General features: G+C 46.6%; 1 protein-coding gene across 1 annotated transcript in view; it reads left to right on the plus strand.

Annotated features, from left to right (window-relative positions):
* The first annotated feature begins 4,876 nt into the window (after positions 1 to 4,876).
* LOC149320238 (sodium-dependent proline transporter-like) overlaps positions 4,877 to 16,330 on the plus strand; it is a 37,122-nt gene continuing 25,668 nt past the window's right edge. The window contains exons 1-2 of the mRNA XM_089508494.1: positions 4,877 to 4,909; positions 6,496 to 6,882. Of these exons, the coding sequence (XP_089364620.1) occupies positions 4,877 to 4,909; positions 6,496 to 6,882 (420 nt within the window). The remainder of the gene's footprint in view (positions 4,910 to 6,495; positions 6,883 to 16,330) is intronic.

The raw sequence follows: 16,330 nt of genomic DNA on the forward strand, positions 1-16,330 counted from the left end.
GAGGAACAGCCTTCAGGCATCTTGACACAGGCTGCATCAGCCTGGCAGAATGAATGCAATTTGACACCGCTTTAACTCTGTAGATTTCAAAGATATAGCCGCGTTGGTCTGTAGGATCAGTATGTAGAGAAATCTTGGTGCATGTTTGAGAGTAACTGAAAGCAAGAAATAAGTTGGCAGCATGAGTTTTCATAGGCTTAAAAATCTTCTTCCCCAGGTGCATTTGGTGGAGTGGAAAGTCAGGGACAGACAGACACACACACACACACACATATGCCATTGGTGTGAGAGACTGTCAATTCAAAATCCTTTATGTATGGAAATGAAGTGGCAAGTCCAGTTTGTTTGTGAACAAAGGCATTGGGAACTAGCCTTTGTGTGTGGAAATGAAGTGGCAAGACCAGTTTAGCATGGGAAAGTAGCCTGCCGGTGAAGAGAACAGATGAACGCAGGACAGCCCCATGAAGATGGGGGCCAGCTAGTGTTGGAATGTGTGTAGTGTGCCCAAAAGCCATTATCTTTGTTCAGTCCATTGCTGAGGGACTGTAGTTTATGGATGAATTCCAGCTCTGCTGTTTCTCTTTCCAATCTACCTTTGTAGTTCTTTTGTTCGAGGACTGCTTTTCCGGCATCTGAGACAGAATGCCTAGACAGACTGAAATGTTCTGCCACTGGTTTTTGTGTATTCCAATTCCCAATATCCGATTTGTGTCCATTTATCCTTCAGCGCAGGGACTGGCCTGTTTGCCCAGTGGAGAGTGCTGAAGGACGTTGCTGACACAGTATGGCATAGATCGCTTTGGAGGAGGAGCACGCAAAGGTCCCCCTAATATTGTGGGTGATGCCATTAGGTCTTGGGATGGCATTTCCTGGATAAAAGTATGGGCAGAGTTGGCATCTTGGTTTGTGGCAAGGCTTAGTACCTGTGTCCCCATCCGTGTCATGTGTCTTCCTGTAGGTAGGTAATGTATAAATTTATGTATAAGTCTAGAAACTGTAGTCAGGAAATTGACCCTAAAAACCTATGTTGACTTATCCATGGGTCAATGTAAAGACTGTAACTCTTATTAAAAAGAGAACCATCCCCTGGTGAAAGGCAAGAGTTTAACCTGTCCTGGAAACACTGACCACCATCTTCTCTCATTTCCATCCTGCTTTTATGTGAGCCAAAACAGTTGTGCCTGCCATAATTTTATAGGTTCTATGGCACTGTTTTCCTTTGCTCCATTATTTTAGATCCTTTGTTGCATGTCTCTAAGTTTTACTCTTGACTTATCCAAGGGTCATATCGAAATCCATAATTTTGCTCCCAAAACCTGCCCTCGACCTATACATGAGGTTGACCTTTTGAGGTTTGCAGGATATCTGTAGGCGAGTAAAGATCTGCCCCCAAGAGCCCTTGAAACAGTGGCATTATTCTCCAGAATGGTTGGAGTTCATTGTTGATGCGCCTGAGCAGCAGCCAAAGTCACTGTCCAAGGCTTGATTCTGGGTGATCAGCACATAGAAATAACAGAATCGTATTCTGAGGGATGATGGGGAAAATCAGTCATGGGTTCCTATAGAGTTTGCAGGAATCCTCAGGGCTCACCTGCTCTCCTCTGAAGCAAGAGCTGCAGCTTCCCCTGAGGGCTGGCCATCCATCCGCTGTTTAAAAATAGCTAGTGAAAGTGAGGCCACCACCTCTTACCACCGAAAGGTGGTTTGCATGTTAATGTCATGTGAATCATCTGGAACGCCTCTCGGTTTAGTCAGCGCATGAGCATCTCTCAAGGGTGGGGACGGGGAAACGCCAAACAGAATGAAGGTGCCAAGGTATGAAACCAAGAGGAGAAGCAGCGGGGAGGGCAGCTCTGTCTTTAGAAAACGGCCCCATCCTGAAGCACCCAGGATGATGAATCTCTCAGCAGGACAGGGCAAGGCAGGGGCCTGGCCATTCGGGGTCAGGCCCTCTTTTTAGCCTAGCCTGCCTCATGGGGCCAAGGACCAGGCCTTCATCTACTTTGATTGTGAATTCCTGCATGGCAGGGGGGCTAGACTGGATGGCCCTTGTGATATCTTCAAACTCTACAATTCTATGATTCTATGATTGTTGTGTGCCTTCAAGTCATTTCCAACTTATGACAATCCTAAGGCAAATGTATCATTGGGTTTTCATTTGTTCAGAGGAGATTTGCTGTTGCCTTCTCTTCCAATATTAGAACTATCATATCACCTCTTTACCATCTTTTCTCTAGGCTAAACTTACCCAGGTCCCTAATCCACTCCTCAGGGGACTTTATGGTTTCCAGACCTTTCACCATTTTAGTCACCCTCCTTTGGACACAGTCCAGCTTCTCAACGTCCTTTTTGAATGTCCAGAACTGGACTCAGTATTATTCCAGGAGAGGCCTGACCAAAAGAAGAATAGAGTAGCACTATGACTTCCCTTGATCTAAAAACTATACTTCTATTAAAGCAGTCTAGAATCGCATTGGCCTTTTTAGCTGCCGCATTGCACTGTTGACTCAGGTTCAACTTGTGGTCTACTTGTGGACTCCTGGATCCCTTTCATATGTACTGTTATCAGGCTAGGTGTTCCCCATCCTATATCTGAGCCTTTCATCCCCCCCCCCCTCCTAAGTAGTACTGTACCTTACATTTCTCCCCATTGAAATGCTGGAGAAGAGTGCTGAGGATGGGTCCTTGAACAGACTAAGCCTGGACTCTCCCTGAAAGCCAAGCTGAGGGATGATGGGGAAAATCATCTTTGGCCACATCATGAGAAGACAGGACTTGCTGGAAAAGACAACAATGTCGAGGAATGTCGAAAGAAAGGAAGACAAAAGGCCAGAAAGATGGACTCCGTTAGAGAGGACATGGACCTCAGCCTGCAGGACCTGAGCAGAGCAGTGGAGGAAAGGGGCTTGGAGATGTCTCAACAGCCTCATCCACTGGGTTGCCTTGAGTCAAGGTCTACTCAAAGGCAGCTATCAACAACAAACTTGGAGCAGCAGGAGTTTGCAAATCTGGGCCCTTTCTTCCCATCTCTTTCCCCACCTGAAATGCAGAGGGAGTGGGGCAATGTGTCAGAGCACATCTGTTGCACATCCACTTGGGGAGGAGGATGGTGTCTGAGGCAGGAAACAGCCTTTTCTGCCCCTGGGATCATGGAACCGGGATGGGAGCAGACCCAGCTGGCAGTCCCTGCTGAGACAAGGGGTGCACCCACGCTGCAGAAATAATCCCATTTGACACCACTTCAACTGGCATGGCTGAATACTATGGGATTCCCAGGAATGGTAGTGTTTTGAGACATTTAGCCTTCTCTATTAGAGAGCTCTGGGGCTCCACTGAATCACAAATCCCAGGAATCCACAGCACTGAGCCAAATGGCAGTTAGTGGCATCGAACCGGATTATTTCTGCAGTGTGGATGCAGCCATGGAGTTCCTGGGCAAGAACAGGGGCTGAGGCTCATTCTCAGTCGCTCTCTTGGGCTGGTGCCAAGGAATTCCAGGAGAGATGGACAGAAAAGAAAGCGAATAGGAAGGAAATGGATTCATTGGAGATGGGGTGCTGGGGAAGAGTGATAAGGATACCCTGGACAGCCAAGAAGACAAACAATGAGGTCCTGGAACAGATCGAGCCTGAACTCTCCTATGAAGGCAAGATGGTTCAATGGAGGCTGTTGTACTTTGGCCACACAATGAGAAGACAGGACTCATTGGAAAAGGCAACAATGCAAGGAAAGGTGGAGGGAAGTAGAAAGAGGGGAAGACGAAGGCTGCCTTGAATCCCATAGTTGGAGAAAGGGGATATAAATCCTTGAAGTAAATAAATAAAATACAGTGGTCCCTCCGCATTTGCTGGGGCAAAGGACCCCTGTGAATGTGGGGAAAATGCAAATTAACAACCACTATTCTTTTTACTTGAGATAATCCCTCTCTGGGAATCTCCAGATCCTCCAGGGCAACTCTATGGTCAACAGCTACTGGAAACTGACCATAGAATCATGTTGGAGGACCTCCAAATGCCTAGAGAAGTGTTTTCTCTAGGGACTTCTAGGTTCTTCAGCACAACTCTGTGGTCAACATCCAGAAGAACTGCGTTGGAGGACCGAGAAATTCCTAGAGATGACATATTAATCAAATCCACAAATAATCAAATCTGCATAAGTCAAAGCTGCAAATATGGAGGTCTAGCTGTAAATAAGGCCGCATGCTAAATGAATGACTCTATTAAGGAGGTCCTAGGCATGGATTTGCAGGACCTGAGCATAGTAATGGGGGGCAGGGGGGCTTGGCGGTGTCTCATGCACAGGGGCGCCATGAGTTTTAGGAGATGATCACACGGGGAGAAAAACGGCATGCTCCTGTCATCAGTTGTGCAAAGACTTTTACATTTTGTTGCGCTCATCCAGTACTTTTCCTGTGAATAAACTGTGATCGTTCTGTAACTTCTCATTAACAGGGAAACCTCATGAATGGTTTGTCAATAGCACTTCATTTGTGCGATTGCGAAGCCAATAACAATGCATTTGCGCTTTTGGGGAGCTGCTACCAGACTGCTTCAGCGGAGATGATTCTCTCTCGTTGCTAGGCTCATTTTCGGAGTACATTTCCTTCTTATTTTGAGGTACAGGGCACTCTTTTATTTGAATTGGATATATATCATGTTCTGAAATATGGAAACTTTATTCTATTATGTTTCAGATTGAACCACATTTTTCAGCATGATAAAGGTGCATGTGTGAAATGTCCAACTACAATATACTAACGATATGGCAACTTGATCAGCTTTTGTATGGGGAATGTGGCTGTGCTTTTCTTTTGCTTTTCTTTCATTGTTGTAGTGCAATTGCGCAACTGTGTGGAATTACAGGTTGCTATAGCACCATGCTTCCATTATCTTCCAACAGTGCAACTGTGGTAAGAGCTGTTCATCAGCGGAAGACGCTCCCTTGGAGAGTGGTGGAGTCTCCCTCCTTAGAGGTCTTTCAGCAGAGGCTGGAGGGCCATCTGTCAATGGGGATGCTTTGATTGAGAGTTCCTGCATGCAGAAGAAGGGGGTTGCACTGGGTGGCCCTTGGGGTCCCTCCCAACTCTTGGATTCTATGACACTACTGTAACTACTGTGACCAAATCCTATGGAATTCCTAGAATCATAGAGTTAGAAGAGTCCCCAAGGGCCATCCAGTCCAACCCACCTTCTGCCATGCAGGAACTCACAATCAAAGTATCCCTGACAGATGGCCATCCAGCCTCTGTTGAAAGACCTCCAAAAAAGCAGACTCCAAAACACTCCAGGGGAATACGCTCCACTGTTGAATAGGAAGTTACAGTCAGGAAGTTGCTCCTAATGTTCAGATGGAATCTCTTTTCCTGCAGTTTGCATCCATTGTTCTGTGTTCTAGTAGTCCTATTCCCTGGAGCAGCAGAAAACAAGTTTGCTCCCTCCACATCCCTTTAAACAAGGCTATGATAGTGATTACAGGAACAACTAGGAGTGACCATATTACACTAGGAGCCCTGATGGCCAGTGCTTAAAGGCCTGTACTGCAGCCACTCACTCACAAACCATAAGGTTGCAAGTTCAATACCAGCAAAAGGGCTCAAGCTCAACTCAGGCTTGCATCCTTCCAAGGAGGTTGCCAAAATGAGTCCCCAGATTGTTGGGGGCAATTAGCTTACACTTTGTAAACCGCTTAGGGAGTATTTCAGTGCACTGAGAAGAGGTATAGAAATATGCTTGCTATTGCTAAATTGAAATCGCTCCACTGGCTGCGTATTTGCTTCCAGGCGCAGTCCAAGGTGTTGGTCATTACCTTTCCAGCCTCCTTCGCCTGCTTCCGTACAATCCGCCCCACACCCTCAGATCCTCTGGGAGGAATTTGTTGCCGTCCACAAAGGCCAGATTGACAGCGACCTCCCAGAGGACTTTTTCCGCGATCGCTCCCACTTTATGGACAAGATCCGTCAAACTGCCAACCTAGAGAGCTTCAGGAAAGCTGTCAAGACGGATCTCTTCCGGCAGGCCTTCCCGGAATAGAACCCAGCCATGTAACGCCCCCCCCCCCCCCCGAGACCTATACAAGCGAAGACTCTGCCCACCGTTATTTTATTATTCTATTATTGTTTTTAGATTTTATCCTTTGTAATTTTAATGAATAGAATTGTTTAATCCTTTTTTAAGGGAGGGAGGGGAATTGTATATATTGTGTTTTTAAAGGTTGCACACTGCTTTGATTGTGGAAACAAAAAGCGGGATATAAATTAAAGTTTTATTATTCACTCATTTATTTATATCAGCCCTTAACCTTCTCTTCTCCAGGGTAAAGATCCCCAGCTCCCTAAGGGTCTTGTCAGAGGGCTTCATGGTTTCCAGACGTAGCTGTTCCTGCTCATGTTGAGCTGGAATCTCTTTCCCTGGAGCTTGCATCGATTGTTTTGTCTCCTGTTCTCTGGAGCAGCAGAAAACAAGCTTGCTCCCTGCTCCGTGTGACATCCCTATTCAGGGGACTGTGGCTGGCAGTGGCACCGGAGCAGAGCTCCCCATTCCCCAGCATCGCATAGCCTTAAGCCCCAGGGCAGGTGCCACACCGGAGCCCCTCTGCCCTGCGGACGGAGCCTGCTTGCAACACCTGGCTCCGGGAAGGCAGCCTCTCCCAGTCCCTGGCCCCCTTCCTGCTGCTGCTGCTGCTGCTGCTCCCGGGGGGCGTGGCTTAGCCCAGGTGAGCCCCTCCCTCCCTCCCTCCCGGGGCCAGGTGAGCGGCAGCAGCAGCAGCAGCAGCAGCAGGAGCAGCAGCAGAGGCGCCTCTCCGATGCAGCTGCCGCCGGTCCCTGGGCAAGGCTGGGCTCCGCAGGGCCAGGAAAGGGAGGAGCAGCAAGGCCCCCAGAGCCAGGTGAGTCCCACCTGGGACACAGGTACCTCCAAAGCCCGGCTGGAGGGGGAGGATGGGCGTTGCAGTCCCCGGGGGCCACTTTTCCAAGCCCTGGACCGCCAAATGGAGGACTGGAGGACACCGCCAAGGGAAAACAAAGCCACAAACACTCACAGGCTGCATCCACACTGGAGTAATAACCCCGATTGGCACCAGCCCTGTCTCAAGGCTATGGAATTCTGGGAGTTGGAGTGTGTTGTGGGCCCGGAGCGGAGCTTAAGGAAGGAAGGCCCCACAAGAAACTCAAACTCCCAGAATTCCATAGCCTTGAGCCAGGGCAGGTGCCAAACCGGGTTATTGCTCCAGTGTGGATGAAGCCATACAAAAGTAAAGGCGTGCTTAGGTCTGCACAGAATGGAGGACGATTTGGGGATTCCTCCCGGGCAGAAGTGTGAAATGTAGGACCCGTCCTGGGAAAGGAGGACGTCCGGGCGCCCTGGAATCAATGAGCCCTCCCTTTTCTGTCCAGGAGGAATTGCAAAATGTCCTCCTTTCCCAGGACACCCCCTGCATTTCAACCTTCTGTCCAGGATGAATTCCAACATGTCCTCCATTTTTCACATGACTAAGAAGCCTGGATTTATATGTACATGACTGTTTTTAGCAATTATTTGGAATCATGGAATCCTGGAGTTGGAAGAGACCCCAAAAAGGGCCATCCAGTCCAGCCCCCTTCATCTGCCATGCAGGAACTCACCATCAAAAGCATCCTTGAGACAGAGGCCATCCAGCCTCTGCTTAAAGACCTCCAAAGAAGGTCTTCCACAATCAAATAACTCTTACTGTCAGTAAGTGATAAGAGTCCACAGGAAATTCCTCCCAATGTTAAGATGGAATCTCTTTTCCTGGAGCTTGCATCCATTGCTCCATTGTGTCCTAGTCTCTGGAGCAGCAGAAAACAAGCTTGCTCCCTCCTCAACATGACATCCCTTCAAGTATTTAAACAGGGCTATCATATCACCTCTTAACCTTCTCTTCTCCAGGCTAAACATCCCCAGCTCCCTAAGTCTTTTCTCATAGGTCATGCTTTCCATGTCCTACATTTTTGTTGAATGTCCTACTGCCTTGTCCTCCTTTGTGGTAATGCTATCTGGTCACCCTGAGAGGGGCTTCTGTGCTGCCTCCCCTTCCCCAGTGTCCTCCCCCCACAAAGCCTGAACCCCTTTATCCAGGTCGCTTTAATGCCTGTCTGTCTCCAGGACACCCTTTTCCCTCTCCCTCCAAGGTTGGAAGCCCCCCAGATGGGTATCTCTCTGCCACTTCTTGGCTCCTCTCCCTCGACTACCCCTGGCACATGAGTAGTGCCAAGAAATGCCCAGGAGCATCTGCTTCAATGTCCCAAAATGACCCAGCATCCCCCTCAGGGTCCCAAGACGACTCATCATCCCCTTCAGGGTCCCAAGACAACCCAGCATCCCCTTCAGGGTCCCAAGACAACCCAGCATCCCCTTCAGGGCCCTTTTGCAGAGGGCTTCCTACAATGCCATTCATGGATGTAAGGCAGGAGTGTGAATCATGTCAACCTCCAGAAGTTGCTCCAGCAGCTCCCATCTGCCTGATAAGCTTTAGATAAGAAATGCTGGGTGTTGTGGTCAAAGATTCCCTGGAGGGCTGCATGACTCCCCCCCCCCCCCTGTCTTATATCCACAGTATCCACAGCATTCCCAGCACTCTTCTCCAGGACCACATCTCAAATGAGGAAATCCATTCATTTGAGCTGCTGGAGCAACTTCTGGAGGTTGACATGATTCCCAATTCTGCCTTACATCCATGGATGGCATTGTAGGAAGTCATTTGATATGTGGTCCTGGAGAAGAGTGCTGGGAATGCTGTGGATACTGTGGACAAATAAATGGGTCCTTGAACAGATAAAACAGCTCTTGCATCCGCAGATGGTGATGGGAAATACAGTGGCTTTGGATGATCCTAACATTAGCGTTCAGTCTTGCATAGGATACGAATGTTTTAAACAGGCAGATAACCCCCAGGGCTTGTGTGAGTGGCTCACTAACCTTTTAGAGTATTCCAGGAAATGGTGCCTGGACTGAGGCCAAACCTGTCTCCAAGGCTGTGTTTGCAATGGGTTTTTTTAACTAGCATTTTCTATAGACACATTCAGAACTGTTTAAAATAAAAGCATCTTTGATTGCAAACAATAAAGACTTTCTGAAAGCAATCATGCTTGTGCGCTCTCTCAGTCGCATTCTCAAGACACACTGAATTTGTTACTATTATTAATTCACTTCTGTCCCACCTTGCAAGGTGCTCCAGCAATTGGCAACCAAAGATCTTTCCTCTCCTTCTAAAACCAGGCCAGCAGTGTTGCTTTCATTTCAAATGTCTTAAGTATGAGATTCTTCCCAATTGGGGTGGCCACTTAACACATCAATCCCTTTCCCCCCTCAAAAAAAAAAAAGAGGATGCTGATTTGTATGTGTGTTGATTCAGATCTGTGGATGCAAAAGGCAGAGATCATTTGTTGCATAAGGCCAATGTGATTTTAGGCTGCATCAATAGAAATGTAGTGTCTAGATCAAGGTAAGTAATAGTGCCACTCTATTCTGCTTTGGTCAGACCCCAAATGGAATAATGCTGTGACCGCTTCTGGGCACCACAATTCAAATAGGAGGTTGAGAAACTGGAGCCATGTGTCCAAAGAGGGCGGCTAAAATGGTGAAAGGTCTGGAAACCATGAAGCCCTATGAGGAACGACTGAGGGAGCTGGGGATGTTTAGCCTGGAGAAGAGAAGGTTAAGAGGTGATATGATGGCCCTGTTTAAATATTTGAAGGGATGTCATATTGAGGAGGGAGCAAGCTTGTTTTCTGCTGCTCCAGAGAATAGGGCTGAAATTGATGGATGCAAGCTACTAGAAAAGATTCCACTTCAACATTAGGAGGCACTTCCTGGCAGTAAGGGCTGTTTGACAGTGGAAGATTCTCCCTTGGATTGTGGTGGAGTTTCCTTCTTTCGAAGTCTTTAAACAGAGGCTGGATGGCCATCTGTCTTTGGGAGTGGTTTGATGGAGAGTTCCTGCATGGCAGAATGGGGTGGACTGGATGGCCCTTGGGGTCTCTTCCAACTCTATGATTCTATGATAATGTGAATGGAAAAGAGATTCCACCTAAACATTATGAAGCTTAGAGCTGTTCAACAATGGAAGATGCTGCTGCCTCAATGGAGGGTTGTGAGTTCTCCTTCTTTGGAGGCTGCTTTTAAACAGAGGCTGGATGTTCATTTGTCACAGGGAGGGCTTGGATGGTGTATTCCTGCATGGCAGAAGGGGGTTGGATTGGATTGGATGGCCCTTGGGGGTCTCTTTCAACTGTAGGAGTCCTTGAAATACAGTTCATCTTGGCTTGGTGACGGAGATGGCAGCCAGGTGAGCCACATGCTTGCTCAGCCCTTGAGGTGTTGACTGGCTGATGGGCAGATTCAAGCCCTCCCCAAACCTCCTTCCTTGGGGTTTTGCCCCCCTAAACTGATCTTGGCACTAGGATGCCCTTCAAAGAGAGAGTGCCTTTAAAGAGAGGACTGTTCTCTGCCCCCTCTGTCCCTAGGAGAATAGGCTCATAGAGCTGGTGGGAAGCCTAAGGGCCATCTCATCCAACCCCCAGCAATATAAGCCATGCACAACCAAATCACTCCAACTCTCTCCTGAAAGTCCTTTAGAGCTGACTGCAGCGGGGTTTGTTTTTTAGATGGTGGCATTGTATCCCCCCTCCTTTGCCTCTTTGATCAATTTGGTTTTAATTTCATAGACAGCCTAATTACATTGCTTTTAATTTTATAGACAGACTAATTGCATATGTAATATTTTATATGTTTTCAGTTACCTCTTTGTTATGTGCTTTTAAATCTGTATTTATTTTCATCTTTTGAAACCACCTTGAGTCCAACTTTTGGAGAAGAATGTGGGATATAATACCAACAATAGCAACAATTAATAATAAATAATGAATATTACCCCCAGCTCTGTCCACAGCAGAGGGCCTTCATTTTGGCCATGACTGTATTTCAACTCCAAAGCTGCTCTTTACCCTTCTTCTTTTGTTTCCTTGTTCCCATGCGTGCAAGTTGTATGTTATGTTTTTATTGCCGTAGCAGACTCCACATGGACCCATAAAACTATAACTCACGTCCTGGGAATCGGTCTGTTTCTGTCTATCCAAATCCGTCCCTCTCTCCGAGAACCAGGACTACGATTTCACCTTATACTTATCTCCTCTGTTGGAATTATCACTTTCTTGAGAATTGCTAGAAACTCAGGAAAGTGGGAGAGATTGTTTAATCTGACTAGCAGAGTAAACACAGAGGAATACGACTGAGCAGGAAAACGAGGTCCACTGTATCTCCCAGTCCCAGGTGTCCCCAATAAAACACAGTCACTTGGTTAAAGTGAATAATAAAACAAAAATGCTTACAAAAATATGTAGTATGAAGTAACACACAGGTCTAGCTTCATGTTGCAGGAAAAAAATAAGGTAGGAAAAAGTAGGTTACATACATCTGAGAAAAGTTTCTTCTCAGCATGCAAGGAAGGCATCTTCTCCTGAGAAGGAGAGGGCAAGAGAGAGAGAGAGAATGGTGGCTCTTTCTCCCAGGGACAACAGGCAAGGTGTGCTCTTGGGTAAACAGGGAATGGAGGAGGGCTGTGAGTAAACAATACACTACCATAGACATGCATTACTAGAAGGTCTCAGCACGCGAAGTTGCTATATCCCAACATCCTGCCCCTTTTCCTGATACAGGGATTCAAGGTGGCTGAGAGCATAGGCTCTTAAAGGTAGAAGGCATCCTAAGGGCCATCTAGTCTAGCCCCATGCTGCCAAGTAGGAATACACAGAGCTAATGTACTCTTAAAAGATGCACATAGAATTATAGAGTTGGAAGAGATGCCAAGAAAGACCCTGATCCAGTCCAACCCCATTCTGCCATGCAGGAACTCACAATCAAAGCATCCCCATTGACAGAAGGCCATCCAGCCTCTGTTTAGAAACCTCCAAAGAAGGAGACTCCACCATTCTCCAAGCAGCATATTCCATTGCTGAACAGCTCTTTCCCTGCAGTTTGCATCAATTGCTCCATCTCCTATTCTCTGGAGTAGCAGAAAACAAGCTTGCTCCATCCTCAATATAATATCCCTAAAAATCCTTAAACAGGGCTATAATATTACCTCTTAACCTTTTCTTCTCCAAGGCTTCTCCTCATGGTTTCCATGGACCACATCTCTACATTGCTGTAAAAAGCACACTGCTGCCTGGGCCCTTTTGCAGAGGGCTTCCTAAATTGCCATCCATGAATGTAAGGCAACGGTGGGAATCATGTGGCCCTTCAGACATTGACAGACTGCAACTCACATTTGCCTGATAAGCTTGTGATAAGAAATGCTGGGTGTTGCGATCCAATACTATCCGGAGGGCCGCATAAGTCCCACCCATGCCTTATATTAACTTATTTGTTCAAATATTTATATCTTGCCTTATAGCTGAACTTCTTGGGTGGAATAGAATAAACTTAGTTTGATCGATTTAAAACAACATAAATTGTGGAAAGGACAACTTGGTTTAGTGGTTTGAGTATTGGACTCAGACACTGGAAGACAAGGGTTCTCGAATCTTGGCTCAGCCAAGGAAACCCACTGGGTGACCATAGGCAAGCCACACACTCTCAGCCTCAGAGGATGGCAATGGCAGTCCCCCCTGAAGAAACTTGCCAAGAAAACCCTAAGAAAAACTGTAGGGTTGCCATAAGTAGGAAACAACTTGAAGGCACACAAGAATTAAGTTGTGACAAATATTTTAAAGGATTTAAAAAGGTGTAAGATTATTTAACAGAATCATGGTATCATAGAGTTGGAAGAGACCAAAGGGCCCTCCAGTCCAACCCCATTCTGCCATGCAGGAACTCTCAATCAAAGCATCCCCAATGACAGATGGCCATCCAGCCTCTTGTTGAGAGGCCTCCAAGGAAGGAGACCTCATCATTCTCCATTGAGGAAGTGTGTTCCACTGTGGAACAGCCCTTACTGTCAGGAAGTTCTTCCTAATGTTGAGGTAGAATCTCTTCTCCTGGAGCTTGCCTCCATTGCTCCATTGGGTCCTGTTCTCTGGAGCAGCAGAAAACAAGCTAGCTCCCTCCTCAAAGTGACATCCCTTCAAATATTTAAACAGGGCTATCAAATCACCTCTTAATCTTGAATAAGATCATTTAAAATATGTTCCAATGTATTTAAACCAAACACCGGTGTGATGTGGATTCTCAGCAGCCCCTCTGCCAGCACAGCCAGTGAACAGGGATGCTGGGATCTGTAGTCCAGCAATGCCTTTAGGGCTCCAAGCCTCCAACCCTTCTTGCAGTGTTTCTCCATCCCACCCCAGGAGTGCCTCTCTTAACAGCAACTTAAGTTCCACAGCTACATTGTTCTGCATTTATGGTGTGTGCTTTGTATGGCTGGTAAACAAAACTTCAGAGAGCTGAGAAGGTGGCACCTGGGGCACGTGTGCCTGGCATTTGGTAAATAATCGGGAATGCCTGTGTACTTTGCTCTTCTCCTGGTTGTAAGCAACAGTGTTTGATCTCCAGGTGTCCTGAATGCAACCCTCTTCTGAACCCTCTGGTATTACATCTTTGGTGGATGGACTATGAAGAGGACTAGTTACTTATGAGGGTGACAAGGTCCATTAATCCCCCACTCAGCTATACTATGTAGAAGAGTTGGGCCAAACATCAGTCAGAACGGAGACCGCAGTCACGAAATCAGAAGACTAGGAATGGGAAGGGCAGCCATGAAAAAGCTAGAAAAGATCTTAAAGAGTGAAGACATACAACTGAGCACCAAAATTAGAATTGTTCAAGCCAGAGTGTTCCCCATCACCATGTTTGGATGTGCGATCTGGATAGTGAAGAAAGCAGATAAGAAGAAAATCATCTCATTGGAGATGTGGTGCTGGAGAAGAGGATCCCATGGCTAGCAGCTAAAAGGGCAAAGAAAGGGATCCTGGAACAGATCAAACCAGAACTCTCCCCGGAAGCCAAGATGATGTAAGCCGCTTTGATTGCCTTTGTATCAGAAAAGCAGGGTATAAATAAAAGTTTTTGTTTGAATTTTAATTTAATGATCAAAACTGAGGCTATTGTAATTTGAATCTTAGAGCTCTGATAGCTGAGCAGTGAAGAAAGCTGACAGGAAGAAAATGGCCTCATTTGGAATGTGGTGCTGGAGGAAAGTACTGCAAGTACCATGGAAAAATTAAGGAGACAAATAAATGGGTGCTAAGGTGAATGAGAACCAGCTTAAAACAGCCTCATTTTTCATGTGATACAGTCTTATCGTGGATCTGGAAGAACTAGGGCACATTGGGGTTGCAGAAAGGGACAGTGTTGGAGGACTGCTTGAAAGGTTAATGAACCTTCCAGAGTATTGATCGGACGCTATCCAGCTCTGCTTTTTCCCACTCAGAGGTCTAAATCCACTTATTTGCTTAAAATGTTTGAGTTTCTCTGGTGCGACATCCTGAGAGAACCGAAACATGCAGCCATTTCTCTCCTTTGTTGGCTTTCTCCATGTTAACTGTGCAAAGCAGTAAGAGGTTATTGCAATTAGAAGGTCAGAAGAGGCTGCTGCCTTTACTGGAAGTGGCAAAGCTTTGGATTCCCACTTTGCTTTTGAATCATTGGAGGGCTTCCCATAACCAGTATACTATTGCTGTGTTTTTGCAAGGAGCATGGCACTGAAAGGGAGAGGTGAAGCAGGTGCCCTGCCAATGTTTGAAAGGCAGCCTCTGGGTACCTCCTCTTTGTTTGCATCTTTGGGAGCAAGAAGGTCTGGAAGCCATAATGCCTTATGAGGAGCAGCTTAGGGAGTTGGGGATGTTTAGCCTGGAGAAGAGAAGGTTAAGAGGTGATATGATAGCCCTCTTGAAATACTTGAAGGGATGTGATATTGAGGAGGGAGCAAGCTTGTTTTCTGCTGCTCCAGAGGAAGGACACAATAGAGCCAAGCTCCAGGAAAAGAGATTCCACCTCAACATTAGGAGGATCTTCATGACAGTAAAAGATGTTCAATGATGAAAGATGCTGCCTTGGAGAGTGGTGGAGTCTCCCTCCCTGGAGGTCTTTAAACAGAGGCTGGATGACCATGTGTTGGGGATGCTTTGATTGAGAGTTCCTGTATGGCAGAATGGGGTTGGACTGGATGGTCCTTGGGGTCTCTTCCCACTCTATGATTCTATGATTCTATAGGTATGTTTAGCCTGGAAAAGAGAAGGTTAAGAGGGGATATGATAGCCCATGTTGAGTATGGATTGAGCTGGTTTTCTGCTGCTCCAGAGAATAGGACATGGAGCAAAGGGTTCCAGCTGCAGGAAAAGGGATTCCATCTAGACCTTAGGAAGAACTTCCTGACATTCAGAGCTGTTTGACAGTGGAAGATGCTGCTGCCTCGGATGCTGGTAGAATCTCCTTCTTTGGAGGCTGTTCTTAAACAGAGGCTGAATGGTCATTTGTCTTTGACGGTGTCTGCTTTCATGGTAAAAGTGTTGGACTGGATGGCCCTTTGATTCTAAATGCCTGGTTCTGTTCTGCCCAATGGCTCTCTGCTTGGATGGTATCTTCTTGCATGGCCAAATGGAGTTGGATTGGATGACCTTTTGGGTCCTCTTCCAACTCTATGGATTCTATGAACTCTGCATAAGAGGAGACTTGCACGCTCCTGAGAAGAGCACTGCTGCCAAGTCTCTCTTCAGCTGCTCTGTCTCTTTTGAGTTGGCTGGCATTGCTCAGTGTTTCTCTTGCATAACCATGGGCCTTTCATTTGCTGATGGGTTTAAAACCCAGGCCAGCCCTTGAGGCTGCCCTTTGCATGGTTGGGGTGAGTGAAATACGCTCATAAAACAAGAAAAACTAAGCCATAAAGCCCCTCTGGTCTTAAAGTGCAGTCAAGCAAACGTTTGCCCTTAGAAAACTTTCTGTTTGTCTTGCAATGCAATGCAATGCAATGCAATGCAATGCAGAGGAATTTCCTCATGTTTCCCCATAGCCTCAAAAGGATCCGGCACATATTTTTTGGGGGTGGGAGTGCTTTTTCTGCTTTTCTACTCCAGCGTTTGTGTTGTGCATTGCGCATGAACACACAGGAAGAGCCTGTTGAACAAGTTGCCCAAAAACAGACTCTCTGGCTCCTCCTGTTCAGGTGTGAATACACACACACACACACACACACACACACACAATCTCCCAGGTTCCCTGGGGACTACTTTACAAGTAAATACACTTGTCGCTCCACGTTTGCGGTTTTGACATTTGCAGATTTGATTATTCATGGATTTTATTAATATGTTTTCTCTAGGAATATCTAGGTCCTCCGACACAACTCTGTGGTCAATTTTAACCAAAAGTCGCACTGGAAG

Source organism: Sceloporus occidentalis, unplaced genomic scaffold (genome assembly GCF_023333645.1).
Source record: "Sceloporus occidentalis isolate IW3139 unplaced genomic scaffold, rSceOcc1.0.p SCAF_2, whole genome shotgun sequence".
NCBI classification, from domain to species: domain Eukaryota; kingdom Metazoa; phylum Chordata; class Lepidosauria; order Squamata; family Phrynosomatidae; genus Sceloporus; species Sceloporus occidentalis.